General features: G+C 47.8%; 1 protein-coding gene across 5 annotated transcripts; it reads left to right on the top strand.

Annotated features, from left to right (window-relative positions):
• Positions 1-3,263: 3,263 nt before the first annotated feature.
• On the top strand, positions 3,264-17,360 carry dati (zinc finger protein datilografo). 5 transcript variants are annotated; one of them, XM_017906099.1, is made up of 10 exons: positions 3,264-3,443; positions 7,420-7,449; positions 12,679-12,811; positions 14,725-14,892; positions 15,085-15,207; positions 15,296-15,433; positions 15,841-16,038; positions 16,418-16,638; positions 16,738-16,891; positions 17,040-17,360. In XM_017906099.1, exons 3-10 carry the CDS (start codon positions 12,760-12,762, stop codon positions 17,159-17,161), a joined length of 1,176 nt encoding a protein of 391 aa, XP_017761588.1. In that variant the 5' UTR covers positions 3,264-3,443; positions 7,420-7,449; positions 12,679-12,759; the 3' UTR covers positions 17,162-17,360. The 5 variants fall into 5 exon arrangements, with proteins under 5 accessions (XP_017761588.1, XP_017761587.1, XP_017761584.1 ...); XM_017906098.1 differs by lacking the exon at positions 7,420-7,449; XM_017906095.1 differs by lacking the exon at positions 7,420-7,449 and having other exon boundaries at positions 12,652-12,811.
• Positions 17,361-18,323: the final 963 nt, after the last annotated feature.

Genomic DNA, 18,323 nt, shown 5'->3' with positions numbered 1-18,323 from the left:
AAAGAGAGAGAGCCGCGTGTGTGCAACGACGGGTTGGTCAGGGCCGGCTTGTTGCACACGCGCAAAATCTCGCGAGAGGAACAAAGAAGAGTAGAGAGAAATCGAGGGAGACACACGAACAGGCGAAAGAGAAACAAACGAAGGGAAAAGGATGGAGAAACGCGGAGGAAGAAAGAGAGACAGAGAGAGAGAGAGAGAGAGAGAGAGATAGGCTCGTAGGAAAGCGAGCGAGAGCGAGAGAGAGATAGGACGTAAATTTTCTAGCGGTGCGTTCATTTGTTCGTTCAACGAAATGCGAATGCATTATACATGGATTGCAGGGGACATTAATTTTCTGCCGTGGACGTGTAGTGGGCCGTGGAGGGCCGCTGGGTGGTCGGTGCTACGAGGCCAGAGGGGGCTCGCCGTTTCCACGGACGAGGCAAGAGGGTTGCAAAGGGAGGGGGTGTGTACGAGCATCGAAGAGAGCTAGAGAGAGAAAGGAGGAGAAAGAGGAGGCGTGTAGTTGGATAGAAAAGCCCGAAGGAGAAAGAGGTAGGGAGAAGGAGCGTGAGAAGGAAGGAGAGGAGCTCGTATCCAAGCTGTTTCCGTACTCACACGTTCAACCACGTGCCAGCTTTTTCCGAGCTTTCCGCTCGTGCTTTTGCGAGCTCGGCGGTGATTTTGACGAGTGGACGACGAGGCGTACCGCTGGGAAAAAAAGCGCACACGCTCCACCAACTGGCCCCGTATCCGTGGCAAAACGTGGAAAAACGTGCCAGAAATTTTCCAGCGCGCCGGGGTGGGAGGTGAAATGCACGCGCCTGCGAAACCGCCGCACTGACAAATAATCAAATATATCGCCACTCTCGTTTGATATTCCGGCTAGTGTAGGTGACGAATGTAACGACGTTATACACCGTCGGGGAATTACGGTCGTCGAGCAAAATTTAACGTCGATGCATGTTTAGTGTCGTCACGAGAGATACACGGAAAGGCATTAAACCGAAGGGAGCAAAAAGAGCATCGAGACGAATGTGTTCGCTAAAACGCATCGATCTCTGCCGCGATATCTCCTCTTTCGAAAAAGAGTAAAAGGAGAGAGAAAGGGAAGAAAAAACCGCGGAATTATCCTTTCTCCGATTAACCAAATTAAATCCAATTAACAGACGTTAAAGTTTATTTCGCGGTAGAAGAATCGTGACGCGTTCATCAAACACGGAACCCCTATTTATTAACACGGAATTACATCGATTCGTTTTATAGTTGAACGTTTTTTATACCATTTTTCAGTCCATCAATACGTCGATCTCTATGACCTACGTTTCTAATCGTTCCCGGTGCCAAAACGAAGAGTAACGCGCTACTACCAACGGTCAGAATCGCGAAGATCTTAAGCGGTATCGGTCTTATTGTGCCAGAAAATGAATGGCACTCGCTCAAAACGGTTACATATGTACCTCCATCGGTCATACGCGCATACGTAGCCGCGTTTATAATTTAAAACCTTCCATGTTGCAAGAAGAAAGCATCATTGATAAATTCATACGCAACGCGTAAAACAGACGTGTTTCGAAGTAAATGCAAACACGATAAAATTTTACGCGCGCGTACACGGCTTCTAAATAAACGCGTCTCGTAAAACGCCGCCAGGCCGAGCTTATAAAAATGATAAAGTAAAGCTCGTAAAAGTAATAGTTTACGTATCGGCTATAACTTTTGCCACGCGTTACGCAGCGTTTTCCGACCTTACATTGTACCTGCCTCGTTTCTCGAATTTCTCTCCTGTCCTATCTTTCTCCCTCTCTCGTTTTCTCCGTTGATAAAAAGAGAAGCGCTCGCGTCGATGTGTTCATCGTACGATAACACGTAATAAATAAATTTTACGCCGTTTCCCCATCGCAGCGTTAATTTACCGTCCATGTACGAAGGAAAATATTACAAGCACCGTGAAAATTTCACTCGATAGATGAGAGGTAACAATCGAGCGCTATCTTAATCCACCCTCCACGATTCGATTTTTCTTCTTTTATCCTACTCGTGACATGATCGGATCATTTTCGTTTCCTCGACGATGCGACGCTAATTTTACGCGGATAAAAATGGGCGATATCAGAAAACGAGAGAAAAGGAGAAAAAGAAAACGCGAACGAATCGATACCGAGTTATTTTTATTAAAAACTTCGACACGAGCTGAATAAAAGATGAATCTGATGGATGAAGAAAGTAAGAAGTGTGGCGGCGGAAGTAAGAGATGAAAGGAGAGGGAAGGAGAGCAAAGGGGAGGAAAGGAGCGGGAAGAAGAGGGAAGAAAAAGAAAGAGTGCCCGGGGTAAAAAGGACCAGGGAAGAATGTCGATATTAATAAAAGTTAAATTGAGCCAATCGCTCGTGGAAATTAGAATAGCGTCCGTTGGTCGGGTAAACAACGAAGGAAAGAGCGTAATAAAAATTGCAACGATCGCAAGTTCCGTTCCTTCAAACGCAGATCGATGGAATAGATTAAAAGCTTCAACGTATATTTTCCCGATAACGCAGCGAATTTAATATTGATCGGCTTATAAAATAATCAGAAAAGAATTTGCATAAATGCTTAATGCGTGCTAACATTGGCTAATGAAAATTATTCCTACAAATTGTTACTATTTCTCTCTCCCTCTCTCTCTCTTTCTCTCTCTCTCTCTCTCCCCCCCCCCCCCCCCCCCCCCCCCCCCACCCCCACCCCATCGCTTTCTCGATAATACGAATCTGGTATAACGCGTGAATTTAAAATTCTCAAAAGCAATCGCGCGTCCCATTGGTGAACCACGAGCCATAAGCGCGAGTATGGGAAAAAGGTAAAAGGCGACATCTGCGAAACAGGCAGGCACGTTCATTGTTTTAAATCAGGGTGCTGGTTACGGGCTGTTAAAACACCGGCTCTAATGGTCGTTTTAAAACGAGTGGCATTTTTTACGCTCATCCCTAAAGCTGGCCGCTGATACCTGTTGCACGTGCCCGGAAAAAAGTAATTCGACCAGTAACCTCCGTTGTCTCGCACCGTGTTTTCTCGTATCTCGAACGCGTTTCGCGATTAATCACCCGTTCGGGGACCATTACGCTTTCACGGACACCGACGCAATTATCATTACGTTCGACGATACACACCCGCCAATGGTGTCAATTTTTGTTCGATCAACGAAATTAAGCTACCGCTCGTACGCTCGTTAGTTAAAACTGCATCGCAGTCCGACGATATCGCGTAAATCGTATGATACGAGATAAACTTTTCTTGTTTCAGGTGAACGTCCGTACAAGTGCCATCTTCCGGATTGCGGGCGGGCATTCATTCAATTATCGAATTTGCAGCAACACCTTCGAAATCACGACGCCCAGGTGGAACGGGCGAAGAACCGGCCGTTTCATTGCAACATCTGCGGCAAAGGCTTCGCCACAGAATCCAGCCTTCGTACCCACACGTCGAAGGTCAGTCATGTATGTACCAAATCCGACGTCCAACAACAACAGGCATTTTGGCTACTTAACGCGGTGCTCGCACACGATAATAATCGAACCATGGTCGGAAAGATCCGGAGAACCGAGTCTAGAAATCAATCAAACGGTTGTACACGTGCGATGAAACTCGTACATTACCTATATGCATTACGATACGTAACTCGCCAATCTCCGCTGGTCGCTCTTCTATCGGCCGATATTACGCTATTACGCATTTTTTCCTTGCGCGTGTATCACGGAACACGTTTCTCTGAATGCACACATGGTGGCGGGTCACGCTTCTATCCGAACGCGGTTTCTGTCAGCAGATTCGGTCTTATCTACCACAGGCTCCATTCTACTCTTTTCTCCACGATCGTACGCGGAGCTTCGTTGAACGGCAAGACGACGATTATTCGCATAGAAGCTAATAAAAGCAGCTAACTACCGATCCTCGATCTTTTCACGGGACGAGAATTCGATGCACGGTATTATCGATTACGTACGTATCTGACCCGTGACGACCGATCGTTTGTCGCCTTTTATTTCCGCGAGATCGCGAGATCGCGAGAGGAAAAGAAAGAGACAACTCGCGAGTTACAACCGTGCAGAGAGTTTCGCTCCCGGTTCACAAGTGCCACGTAACTCTACGACAGTCCCCGCGTGCTACCGACGTTGTCGTAACAATAACGGAGAAAGATTCTAACGGTGGCGCTTAGAGATCGTTTCGCTGAGTTTCTTCGTAACACGCTTGGGACTGCTTTGGTTATGGTTTTTCACCGACCAGCCGCTTCGAACTTAAACGGGAGTTCGCAGAGCGATACAGGCCAGAGCTTTCGTGCCTTCATTCTATTGCCCATTATCGATCGCTAATCGTCCCGATGTCACGGCTACCGTGTGCATCACCGTCTCACGATGATCCCTCGCCACGACACGATCGCACAGATCGATAAGACGATCGCAACTCGACGTCGTCGAAACATCGAGCGAAGAAGAAAGAAACGTCGAGACTGTTCCGTTTAGGAACACCATGAACCACGATCGCTCGAAAGATCTTCATATAAGGACGTAACGGAAACGAACAATCGATGTTCATCCACGCGTCGCGACGCGTCGGTCTCGTCTGGAGAACGGAAAGCCCGAAATGTCGGCGGAGAGGGGTGGGTGGGTAGGCGAAGGGAATGCACAGAAGCGGCGTGCATTACGGATCGGTGGTAGAAAAGAAGAAAGAGAATAAGAAAAAAAGAAAGAGGAAAGATCGGATGATCTCGGAAAAAGATCGCGTCCCCGACACTTAATCGAATTCACCCCTGACGGTGAATCGCGGCACGTAGCGATTACCAGAGGAATCTTGTACCGTGGGGTGGTTTTTTGCCCGCTTCACAGTCGACCAACTGAATTTCTCAACCCTTTCGCCGCGCCAGGCACATGTCTTGACGAAAAAACGTGGGAAGGCATCTGTCGAGCCGCCCGTGACTCGGTCTTTTCTCTCGTTTCTGTTCCCTGTCTTCTCGCGCTTCTTTCGCGGCAACGAAAAACCAATCGGGTTCTTTTTATCTTGGCCAATTAGATCGGGCATGTTGCGTAACCAGTCGTAAACTGACAATCTCCTTGTAAGCGGTCCAAAAGAGGAAGAGGTAAACTCGAACGGATTAACCATTAATACCGCGATAAATGCGCAAACGACTGGTACACTAGCCTGTACACCTGTACAGAGTCGCGTCGCGTTGCGTGGCTCTCGATAACGCGCGGTATAATTAATTTAGCCCATAGTTGCCCTCGGAACGCGCAAATAAGACGTAACGCGGTAAATATCTTTCTCGGAAGAAGGAAGAAAGCGAAACGCCTTTTCTTTCTATTCCTTTTTCTCTTCTTTCTTCTTCTTCTTCTTCTTTGCCGATCTTTCCATCCTCTCTTCTCTTAACGCCTGTTTCGCAAAGCGGTACGGAATCAGGTGCGTCCGACGAGCCACGCGACCGTAATCCGAGTTACACGCCGCTTCCTGGGCAATAAATATCCGTTCTTTTAACACGCTCCGCTCGTCAAGATCCTTTTAATTGAAAGCTAATCCTCGGTTAAAGCGTTCGGCTTCTCCCCTGTTTCGTGACCCGATAAATCTCCGAAGCGAGCCATCCCAGGGATCCGACTTTCCACCTACGTACGTATACGTGGACGCGCGGCAATCGTACGCGGGACTGATATCCGTCGCGAAATCACGGACAAAACGGGGCTTAATAACATAACGAGAGATCCGGGCAGCGTCCACGGTGGTGGTATCGGTACGAGGGGAAGAATAGCTCGGGTTAAAAGTAGCCCGCGTTCAGCGCGCGTCTTTGTAGCGTGCGAGTGTGGAGGATGAAAAGAAAACGCGAGGGATAAGAGCAAGGAGAGGCTGAAGAAGAAGGCGAAGAAAAAGGACGAACGCGAAACACGAACACGAAGAGGGAATCTTGCGAGAGAGTGCGGAGAAGTAATTAAAAGCCGCCAGCGCGACAGAAACAGAGTCCGTCCGCCTGGTGAAAATAAAACGAAACGAAACAAATGGAGAGAGAGCTCGAGCCCATCTTGCGCGGCTAATCGAATTTTCGCCGGGGCAGATTTCTTGAAATTGTTTTCGCTATTCCAGGCTATCTAGCCCATCCCTTCGTCGACTACACCCTGATAGCTAATGGATCGTTGTTTAAAACGAGAAGAAAAAAGCAAGTAGAGGAAAGAGATGAAGATAGAAAGAGAGAGAGAGAGAGAGAGAGAGAGCTGAGGAGAGAAAGAAGAGCAGAGCAAAGGCAGAAGGAAGAGCAAGAGAAAGGGGAAAGGAAAGAGTTACGCTCTGGGTCGAGGCCTGGCGTGTCGGCGAAACATTATCCCGACCAAGAAAGACAATACACTCCGAGTACAATATTATAATAGGCTGGAGCGTAAATGTATTATACAGAACGATCGGTAGCCAGCCGTAGAAACTTAGATATTCTCCCTCTACGTTTACTTCACGTGCGTCTTATGAACTGTGTTATCCCTTTCTTTGTTTCGAGCCAGCCAGAGAACGGGCCGGTGTTTCTTCGAATTCACGTGAGCTTCACGCGTTCGAGAACTTGCCGCGTTAAATGACAAGCGTTCGATCCGAGAAGAGAAGAGAAGAGAAGAGAAGAGAAGAGAAGAGGAGAGGCATTCGATGATGATGATGGAATCGATCTAAAAGAGAAATACGTTCTAAGACGCGACGAGCGAAAGATGGAAGAAAAAATTTCAAAGCACTGCGAACTCGCCCGTGTCTGGTTTCTTCGCTGCTTCTCAGTCACGTCTTACCCCACTTTTGCGTGGCACAGAGCCTTCGTATTTATTTGTAGTTTAGCGGGTACAAGGGTTGAATATCGTGCAACACGATACAACCCTTTCTGCTGGCGGACTTTCTCGTACCTTCGACCTTCTTCCGACTCACCTCCGGGGTCTTCCCATCGAGCCCCTCTACCCTCTTCTTAATTGCCCAAGCGCGGAGCTCGGTAAAAACTCGTTAGCCATTAGATTTATTTTTCCTCGCCACGGGGATTCATTCCGTCTTCTAAAAACCGTGCGCATCCGTTGCGCTGCTTCTTTAACTTGCTTTACGTACCTTTTCTTTTAGTTTTCTTTATTATTTTTTTTTTTTCTTTTTTTTTTCTAATTTCCTTCATTTTTTTTCTTTTCCTTTTTTTTCTTTTTCTTTTTTTTTTTCGTCTTTTCCGCACTTTTTTCTTTCTGATCGAAAAATCGCCGGGCGATTATCCAAATTTTCACGCAGGAAAACGGGAACTCGCAGTACGCGTAAAAGCACCGCCATATTGCGAACGAAACGCTTGTTTACTCTTTGTATCGAGCAAGGGACGTTGGAGTGTGGGCATTCTGAAAAATGCAACTGAATCTAAACGATATTTAATTATCTCGAATTAATGTAAATTGATCTTCATTTCATGCTGGTCTCTCTTTGTCGCAGTGTTCCAAGTACCCATGGCAACGATTAAAGGTAAAATGATCGGGTCAAAATGCGGCAGAGCCCATGGGAATTCCTTTCGGGTGTAATTTCGATATGCTTGCAAAATTTCACGTTTCACTTGTCCATGATAGTAATTAGGAAATCGCGAGTCGCTCTCTTTCCATCGATTTTCCCTAAACTGGATGAAATTCAGAGGAAATTAGAAATACGTTCCACGTGTCTAGTATCTGGCATTCGTTAATCGATTACGTCCTTTGCATCCTCCGAGACAATTAGCTACGTTAAACGCCACAACATGCACGATCTAACGATTCCATGTTTCTCGATCTTATCGCTCCAGAAACGTCGCGTTTGCGTTATTCGTATTACCCGCCGCGCAAAATACCTCGCGATGTACAATCTACGAGTCGTCCTTCGATCGAGAGCCTGCGAATCGCCTGGGAAACAGGATGCACGCAATTTTTGCTTCTACTCCTACGTTTTCCGATCGAACGATTTCCCCTCGCGGGTACAGCGATCCTCTCACCCGCGTTACCCACGTCTTTCCACGTTAACTTCCCTCATCGGTGCGCAACATCGTTGCCTGGCGAGTCCCCGGAAGGAATCTCTCGTTCTTTGCCTCTTTCACGGCATTAAAATAGAAACGTGGAACACGGTCTTTCGCGGCAAAGCGTCTCGTAAACTGGACCACTCTGTCCGCAACTTCTTTCCTATCCACCGGCTTTTCACGTTTCTTTTCGCGACGTCCACGATATCCGTAGAAAACACGAAGAAAGAGAGCGAAAGAGCAACACGTCTATGCGTTCCAACGAGATCTCCTCTCGTCTATTCCGACCATTTTTTTTTTTTCTTTTCCCCGGCCTCTCTGGTTCTTCCCCTCGATATTAATTTTTTGCACAGTCTCCGCCTCTGCGAGCCCCCTTTTCACCTCTCTCTCTTTCGCTACCGTACACACACTCCATCGCCGCACCGAGGCCTAACGAAATCATTCCCGCGCCGATATTCGACTGGGGTGGGATTTCTCTCTATTGTGTGCGACACCCCTGCGTTTTTTCGCTCTCCTAGTAACGAAAGCGCTAGAGGGTCGCGTGGAAACTGCTATTGGCACAACACGGGGGGAAGCTGCATCCTCAACCCTTTCCACGTAGTTACTTTTTTCCCCCGGTCGCCTTTCCTTCGTACTCCTCCCCGGGGGTGATTGGACACGCATAACCCGCGGATTACCAACGCGTGATACGGCAAAAAAGCGCGCCGACCTGGAATAATATGCGATAGATGGTACGAAAAGGAAAAAAAAAAGAGGAAAAAAAGGTGAAAGGAGAGAAAGAGAAGGAGAAATCAAACAGATCTTAATGAAAAGGATCACGCGTGTTTCAGCCATACGGATTATTTCGTATCGTGACCATTCGCTATAACCATAGCGTACTTTTTTGCACGCGACATCTTAATATCGGCCGTACGAATCACGAGGTGTCATCGAGGTGCTACGAGGTCTTCCCTTTCGACGATCGCTGTTAATCTCGAGAGGAAGAGATTTTCCACGCAAACGAATAGAACGGATTCGGTTAGAAGACGCGTTTATTCGTCGCGGTTGCGAAACGAACCATTTTTCCAAGTACGAGACCGAAGTAACCGAGACTGAGAGATTAAGACAACCAGTGAACGAATATCTTTCACAGACTTCGTTTGTCGGTGTAACCGAGTATCGTACGAAGGTTGTCTGCCGGCGAGGCTCGCGGCCTCGTTGTGGCTAAAAAAGCCAAGGAAAGGAGACGGCTGGAAAAAAAAGAGAAATGACGCGAAAAGAATTGCGCGCCGCGAGAATGACCTTCGGATTTTATCGCTATGCTCCGAGAAAACAGCGGGACCCGCGTGTCCCTCGTTCCACCTGAATTTTTGCGAAACTTTTGTCCGGATGTAAAATATCCAAACGAACGAACTGCGCGAACGAACGAATCGAACGAATAAGGACAACGAGAACGAAGGATAACGCGAAGTAACGACAGGACGCGTACGTATATCGGAACACGGATGGATCCATCCTCGGACCGAATTTCTCCGACTCGATCAAAGATGGTCCCTTTTCCATGAACGCAAAATGGCTTCACGGAGCCCAACGTCACGCATCGCTACGCGTATGCTCACACCCACTTCCTTTTTACGCCACTCCCTGGCCCGAGCCAGTCTCAAACACTCGCTGCAGTTTAACCAGATAAATAGCTACGTGGCACAGAAAGCGGAGATACCGCGAGGATGCGACTAACGACGCAGCACCTTCGACTTGGCTGGAAAGAGCGTTAAAGGAGCAAGTAAGAGAGCCTCTGCAGAGGTATCGGGGGAAAAAATAAGCGCGGAAAGAAGACGAAACGGTGGAGTTCTCCCACAGTGGGAGATTATTGGCGGCAAAAGGCTAAGCTGGATCTGAAAACGCATGGAAACGGCCGCCTGTTCGAGGGACCAGGAAGCGTGGAATTGGGAATAGAGGTGTACCGAGCTCGCGGCCAGCAAGCACGTACAGTCGAGCAGAGATGAATCTGGTCACGGCGAATCATAAAGTCCCTTGGGGATTCGCCCACGCTGCACCACTCTCCCGAGCGGCGTGCAAAGAGCGACGGGGCAAAGAGAAAGGAGAAAAGAGAAGATCGACTCGGCGAAAGAGTAGAAAGACGAGGACGGAGTGCACGGAAAAGGAACGAAGAGAAAGAGAGCGGCTAGCAGAAGGAGAGTCGAGGTATTCGCGGTGCAAAAAGCGAGGATGCAGGCAAAAAAGGAAGAGCGCAACGAAGAAACCGGTTTTTTCCAGTTGGGCCAGGTCGGGGCGTCGAACCTACGGACCGCAGCCTCCCTCCGAGAATAACTTGCATGCAGCAGCAGCAGCAGCAGCGGCAGCAGCGGCAGCAGCAGCGACGCCGACGACGTCGACGGCCAGCAGCATCCTCTTCGCGGTGTCGGTTCAACCGGCTCGTGCTTGCCCTAGGTCCGGGAAGAAAGAAGGACGCCGGGGCTTTGGCCCGTCAAAAACAACCGGGAGGCGTGCCTTGGAAAGAATATCGCCTATCGTCGAACAAGAACACGACAACGCGAACGGGCGTGGGTGTTTCGACGAGTAAAAAGAAGACGAAGAAGAAGATGAAGCGGTTGCGGCGCAGGAAGAGAAGGGCAAGGACCCTCTAAACTTGGGGTTCATTGACGCGGCATTAGTTGTACACGCCTACCTTTCTTGCCTCTGCTATTTTTCCATAATCTTTTCCACTGATATCGTTCATCGGATTTCACGAAAATTATTTTAGGGCAAGTAGAAGTTTTAATGGATCGTAAGACGGGAAGAAGAAATTGAAAATCTAATTCGGGGACTTTGGACAAAACGAAAAAGAAAAAGAAAAAGAAAAGGGAAAGAAAAACAAAAGAGAAAAGAAAATCTGGAAAATATTATAACGAAAGGAAATGATAAATTACACGCGTAAAGGAAAGAAAAATTGGTAAAGAGACGAATAGAAGGTGAAAAATAGGAGAGGAATAAAAAATATAGAGTATAGGCGATTAAACGGTTAAAACTGGGCGTAGGATCGGAGGGGGAGAAACGTCGAAACGACTGTGTGGCTAGCTAAAAATATTCGTGGATAATTCTTCTCGCGAGGGAAGAATCAGAGGGGGAAAATATAAACCGTAAGAAAAAGGCTAGCCGGGACGTAGGTCAACGACGCCTGGTGTTATTTTAAACTGGTCCTGCCCGAGATTCGGCTCTTGTGTTCAGTTCCGTTGATCGTCTCAACTCGGCCGCGGTTATCCCAGGTCCGGGAAAAAAGAAAGGCACGGGTCGCTTCGGTAAAGATAGGAAGGGAAAGGGGGAGAGAAAGAATGAAAGAAAGAGAGAAGGACGACTCGCCGCGATGAAAAAGGAGAAGAAGGAGAAGAGAAGGAAGGAGGAGAAGAAAAAAGAAAGATGCGTTGTATCGAAGCAGAGAGGGCGGGGAGAGGTAGGCAGGAAGAAAGGAACGAGGCGAGTAAAGACCCCAAAACTTTCGGGTCATTGCCGTCTGGTCTCGTTTTAGCCTTTCCTTCCTCCCACCTTCTCCTTCTTCTTTCCTTCCTCTTCGTATTCTTTTTCTCTCCGTTTTAAGCACTCTTTCGAGCAAGGTTGACCGCCATGTTTTTCCTCAGCGCGTGCCCCTACCGCCTCGTGTGCGTATTACCGACCTTCGCGTGTGCGAGAGAGAAAAGAGAGAGAAATAAATGAGAGATGCGAAGAAAAAAAGAATAATCAAAAAGCATACGACCGCGAAATTGTACCTTAACACGAGGTCGCCAATGACGGAGACAGATACTTGCAATGAGGACGTCGAATTTCGTTCATTACTCTTCGTATTATCTGTTTAAAGGATGGCCTTTGTCAGCTCGTCGATCACAATCCTTTATTGTATCGGATACGCGAAGAAACGCGTTGCAAGAATCGCGAATCGACGATTGAAACGATAACTGCGACAAAGGCCATCGCAATTGTGTCGTAGTAGCTAGTCATTTGATCTATGCTTTGCATTCCCGTTCATCTGTGAGGTCGTACGAGATCAATCGGAGATCCATAATCCATCGCGAAGCTGTTGTTCTTTTTTCAAATTAACCATTGGAAAATCCTCTTTCGCCGTATACGAAAATTTCGATCGTTCTCCAGACCTCACGCTTTTATTATATTCGTCTGTCTGGGCTTTGCTTTTTCCATCCCTTTTCGATTCCTCGGACCATCCATTTCTACCCTCTCATCGTCACTCACACAGATTCTTACACACGTGATTCTTACACGGAGATATATTTTTCATTTGCCTCGCAATAACGCGAAAAATTCCACGTTTTTTAAAGTCTCCGTTCAACCATCGATCCTTCGTACTATCGGTTAGCTTTGACCGATAGCGATTCCCGTAAATCCTTCCTTGAAAAAGAAAAAAAAGAGAAAAGAAAAAATTCATTACCAGACACTCGAGGTGAATTCCCTTTGCAAAGAAAAAAAAAAAAAAAAAAAAAAAAAAAAAAAAGAAAAAAAAAGAAATAAAAGTAGTAGTCCGTGGTGGCGGCGGTAAATCGGTACCCTAACTCTCACTGGTCAATCGTTCTGTTCTGTGCGCTGCCTGTCCTGCGCTTCTGGTTCGCGACTCTGTGGTGGTATTCTGTGGGTCGGCTCTCTACCGGTGCGCCGCGTGTGCCTGCTTCCGGTTCCTCTTCTTCCGGCCCTCAAAAAAGGAGTTGCAACAGCGTGTTGTGTTCCAGCAACACGCCGCCCTGATCGGCGGCCCGAATGCAACCAGCTGTCCCGTCTGCCACAAACTCTTCCTCGGTGGCGAAGCTCTTATGGAGCATATGAAGCACACCCACAAGGATCCGAATGCCTCCGGCGTTGCCAGTAAGTATCTACGATAGTTGAGCACCCTCGATTTCGTCCGTGTCACACACTTTCTTTCTCCTTGCTTCTCTGTCACTGCCATGTCACGACACATGGGTACACCTCTTCTCTGTTCTACTACTACCATGCACTAACGCTACGACTCTCTGTCTCTCGACTAACGCACGACATTCAACGCGATAATCGATAAAATATCTTCTTCTGCGCTTCGTCTCTGGGATACCATAGAGGAGAACGCGACTCGTAGATCTATAAGCAGCAAAGTCCAATTTGGATAAATATCGGGAAAGTGAGCTGTGATTTTACACATTTTCTGAACATCAAAGTAATCGCGACGTTCTCGAGTTTTCTCTACGATCGGTTCTTCCTCTCGTGGTCTCCGACTTTTGCTGGGGATTATTCCGTCCGTCCTTTCTAACACCAGCTAACGAGGGTTTCTCGCGAGAATTCCTTCAAGGAGAAAGAAAGAACGAGGGATAGACGTAACGAGGGTGCCTTAATTGCGAGTAAGTCTAAAAGAGAGAGAAAGCGAGAGAGGTAGAACGATCGCTCCTCGAGACACGAGGGGTGGTTCGTCCATAGTATTTAAGTACGTTTCACATCCCCCACCTAAGAACTTGCTTTGGCGCGGGCGATATGCACACATTGTCCTGTCACTTCTTCGTACTGTTTCGCTGAACGGAAAAAGGGGGTGTAGCACTTAGCGCACTCGCCGACTAATACTTGCGTACTACTATTCGCTAATACAAAAACCGGTGCTTCAAAAGGGTGTCTCGTTCCGACTTTTGTGCGTGCGTTTCTGTTAAGTGTGTGGGCATACGTAGATAGACGTACAGAGAAGGAGGATCGACGTGCGCGGACGTGCGCCACAATCAATGAGAATCTCTTTACGAAACCGCATGCCGTTTTTTAAACGCGTCGTGTCTCGTTTCCTCCATCATTTTCTAAATAAACGGAAAACAGTGCCAGTATCGACCTGGTGTATTTTTCATAGTGATAAGAAATGACATAAGTAACCCCCATCTTTCGTCCGAACGCGTTACGCGGCTAAAGCGTAACATAGAGTTTTCCATCGTCCATCTGGACGGTCCGATCTCTTCCAAGACGGAAAGCGAGAAAAACCGAGAGTGCGGAAAAACCGGAGATACGGAGGGAAAGAAGGAAGCTGTAAGAGAACAGTGAGGGAGAAAAATGAGAGAGGGGAAAAGAGCGAGAGAGAGCGCAAGGGGAGGAAAAGGGAAAAAATCTGCGAGAGAAAGAGAGAGATTCGTCGAACTTTTCTTTGTGCGTCTATAAGCGTGCAAGCGCGCGTACGTGCGTGTACATCTTGGTTTTTGGGCCGACGACCTCGCTCGTGAAAGGGAGCCAGCAACGGCAGAAGCAGCGCGCGGTGCGTCCGAGGTCAGTGCTCTCCTGGTCCTCGGCTATCCGTGTCTGCAAGGATTCTCCCTTCGCCTTCGAGGTCGACTGGAATGTCGACGTACGTACGCGCGTATGTACACGCGAATGCGTGAGAAATAAGGTGGAGGAGGAGGAAAAGAAGGATGGTGGTGATGATGATGATGATGATGAAGATGGTGGTGATGATAATGGTGATGATAATGAAAAAAAAGAACGACGAAGGATGATAATAAGGATGATGGTGATATGACGATAGTGATGATATGATGATGGTGATGATGATGATGATGATGATGATGATGATGATAATGATAATGATGATGATGATAATGATGATGATGATGATGATGATGATATGATGATGATGATGATGATGATGATGATGATGATGATGGAGGAGGTGGCTTTCGTTCCTTGGGAAGCTTTATCCTGCTTAGCATTGACCTTGAAATTGTGTCGCCCTATTGTTCCCTCCGCTGACTGCACAACCTCCGTTGCCGGGGTTTACCTAGCGAAGCGACGGACCGCCAACCACCCGTGTCCAGTGTGCGGAAAACACTACGTCAACGAGGGTAGTCTTAGGAAACACCTGGCCTGCCATCCTGAGACCAGTCAACTTAGCACAAGCCTCAGGATGTGGCCGTGCTCGGTGTGCCAAGCCGTCTTCACTCATGAGAGCGGTAAGTATAACCTTCTTTTTAAAGAAATCGTATTATCAAGTGCAATCGTACAATTACTCTTCGTTTTTATCGATTTCGTGCTGACGTTACTTTCATTTCCGAAGCGTTATCGAATATTCGTTAACTCGTTACCGTCTCAACACTGCGAAACTAACCGATATTCTATCGAGACCGCTTTACTTTGCTGTTAAGGTTTATTGAATCACATGGAGCACATGAGAATGGACCCGAAGCATCAGTTCGCGGCGCAATACGTTTTAAGTCGCGCCGCCGCTGAGAGGCGGGAGAGAGAAATCCTCGCATCTTCGAGTCTAGGTATGAGGTTACCGTAATTTTTCGTTATCGCGTATCACGGACGATCGGTGACAACCGTCGTAACCACATATACGATTATCGTGTACAGGTGCGGGATTGGGTGTATTGGGTAGCCAATCAGGCGGACCACAAAATTTGCAACAACCACCTATGTGCCCTTCGCCGTCGGCTCATTCGGACAGCAGCAGTGGAAATGGAAGATTATCGTCGGCCGGTAGTGAACCTGGTACGCTCCGATCTTGTTCCTCGTCTTCTTGCAAATGGTCGTCTGGAATAATCGTTAGAGTGTCGTGAATATCATAGAGTAACCGATCTTAACACCGACGCCACCTTTTTCTCGTACACGTTTGTTGAAATGTATCATCATTATACACTTTAAGTAACCACCGAGCTTCGAAACTACACCGAGAGTTATTGTAGTACACATTATTACACTTTATCTGAGTAAAATAAATCATCTACGAATTCTTGTGTGAGTAATTTCGTCATACGAACGCTCAGCTCACTCCGTTTTATAATCGTCTTTTATATGTATCTCTGTCGAATAATAACAACCGATGATTAAATCATAGTTTTGTAGCGCGACTTCACGCGATCCTGTAAACCCACCATCAAGTATACTAACGAGAGCAGACTTTTGCGCAGGTACCGGTCTGCTGAATAACAATAACAATAATAACAACAACAATATGGCGTCGCCGGGACCGAGTGGCAACAAGTTGAGCGAAATGCTACGAGCAGGGAGTCAACCAGGGGCCGCGCAACAGTACCACGACGAGATGCAGTCGCAACAACAACGTATGGCAGTGATGGCCGCCGCCGTGTCAGCGGGTAAGAATTTCCATTGCGATCTGCGTTTTCCCGATCGATCGGTCAGCAGAATCATCGCGATAGAAGCTTGCCCGTTCAAGGCCGTCGATACCGCTCTTATCGAAACGCGCGACGTCGCTCGAAGAAAAAGAGATACGGTTGATTCGTTCTAATTATTACCGATAAAGCTTGATTTACAATTATGTTTTTCCGCCGCAAGGATTTTTCTTATCTACAGGGCAGAACGGTGCACTCTCGATCTTAGATCCCAAACAAATCGATCGGTGATAGTTCTACAATACGGAGCAAACGATACGCGAAGAATTTCGTCGTTTTCCAAGCTCGTAACGTGAACCGATACGATACACACGCTAGAGACTTTCTACCTTATGATCCGCAGGTTTGCAAAATTCGGTATCCCCGAATCTGTCGCCGGTGGACATGGCGTCCCTAGCGGCGGCAATGAGGATGGGAAACAACGGTGACATGAGCGGTGGTGCGCAAGGATCTACGGGACCGCAACAACAAGGAGTGCAAGCAACCGGACCAGAACAAACTCTGAGAATGCACCAGGCGGAAGCGCTACTACGTTCTCAAGCTGAAGCCGCACTCAGGCTGGCAGTAAGTATACCCTTTCTCGTTTGTTGTTGCATCTGGAATTCATCCAGGTAAATCGATAATTCCGAATCGAATGAACGTACTTCGTTCCTCGCGCGTTAGGTGTCGCAAGCGGCAGCAGCAGCAGCCAGTTCCGCGGTTGGCGGAGACGTAAGACATCATTTGGGACAGCATAACGGAGGTAGTACCTCTGGCATGCCGGGACATCATACAAACCAACAGATGTCTCAACAAGACACCTTACCGCCTGATATCGGTGAGTTCGTCTTTCGACGCAACGGCTCGGATAGATAACCTTTACTTCGCATTCGGTCACGTGACAACGGTCACCGATTTCCTCGGATAAGCCCGAAATTTCTCTGGACCCGAAGATCCGGATGATCATAACGATTTACGATTCACAGGGGAAGCGCTGCGATTACAAGAGCAGCGATTAGAACAGGCCTTGAGGCTTCACGGTGATCCTCGAGCCTTAAGTTTCACACTCCAGCACGTCGTCAATCAACAGAACAATCAGCAACCATGAAAATTCAGTTACTACTGAGACGAGTGGACCCCTTGGACGTCGGATCAGACGGGCCTGCAGCAAGTTGAAAGACTCAATCAGCAACCTCTTCAAGGCGCTGAACGTCCAATAACTCTCAACGAGCAGCAACAGCAAGGTTCGTCTGGCATCGGTCTTCATCCTCATCAACAACAGCAGCAGCAGCAGCAGCAGCAGCAGCAGCAGCAGCAACAGCAGCAGCATCAACAACAGCAGCAGCAACAGCAGCAGCAGCAGCAGCAGCATCCTGAAGATCGTGGTGTCAAGAGGAAGGCCGACGATATGATCGGTAACTCTGACAACGTGTAGAGAACGACGTATAGAGACGATGAATCGCGTGAGAACCGATTATCGTCTTCTATGTCGATTCGTACATAGGCGTCCAAGTGTGGTCATCCGCGAAATTACTCCTGTCTCAGCAGTAGAAATGAATTATTCGAATAACGGGACCCTGAAAATCCTTTTTCTCGGGGTATCCGAGATCCTAATTTCACTCGGTCGACTCGCGACGATTTTTTCCGATCGTCGCGACCGGCGCAACTGTGAAATTATTCTCTTCTCTCCGACAGAGAACAGAGGGAGGATTAACGGTCATACGTATCTAGAAATCCGTTAGACGGTGCGTGACGACGACACAGCAGCGACAATGGTCTTCGATCAGCACGCGATTTCTCGCGGCGATCACGTTGTTCCTACTTCGGTCCTGGATTCAGAGTTCCTAGAACGACAGCGCTCACCGAACGAGAAGACCCTCGCTCGTCTGGGACGATTTCAAATTTCTTTCGAGAGACAATCGTTGGTTTTCTCTTTCGAGTGATATTCTTTGTTTCGTCGAGTCGCTCTTTCAGAATTCTCAGGACGCATTGTCGCGGTTGCTGTTCGAAATCACCCCTGAGACGTGCCATAATATATCGAATGAAACTGCTAACCGACGCGCTCCCGTGTCGTTCCTCGATCAAGGAACGATCTCGGGTTGCGCAGAGTACTATGGTTTTTTTAGTACAAGAGCCAAACCCATAGGCCTGACCAAGCTGGACGAGTGACAAGGGATCGTCCTGAATCCGGCGGTCAGTCTAGGCTCAACAAACTAAACTATATATATACATATATACATACCTAGAAGCCACTTTAAGGTACCCTTAAT

The sequence above is a fragment of the Eufriesea mexicana genome, unplaced genomic scaffold, assembly GCF_001483705.2.
Source record: "Eufriesea mexicana isolate 0111107269 unplaced genomic scaffold, ASM148370v2 scaffold5018, whole genome shotgun sequence".
NCBI lineage: Eukaryota > Metazoa > Arthropoda > Insecta > Hymenoptera > Apidae > Eufriesea > Eufriesea mexicana.
Note: the sequence above shows the minus strand (reverse complement) of the source record. Positions and strands in the feature narration are given on the sequence as shown.

Coding starts and splice junctions, on each gene's coding strand:
- dati (XM_017906098.1), top strand. CDS start 12,760: ATGGAGCATATGAAGCACACCCACAAGGATCCGAATGCCTCCGGCGTT. Junction 12,812..14,724: donor GAATGCCTCCGGCGTTGCCA/GTAAGTATCTAC, acceptor GGGTTTACCTAG/CGAAGCGACGGACCGCCAAC. Junction 16,039..16,417: donor GGCCGCCGCCGTGTCAGCGG/GTAAGAATTTCC, acceptor TATGATCCGCAG/GTTTGCAAAATTCGGTATCC.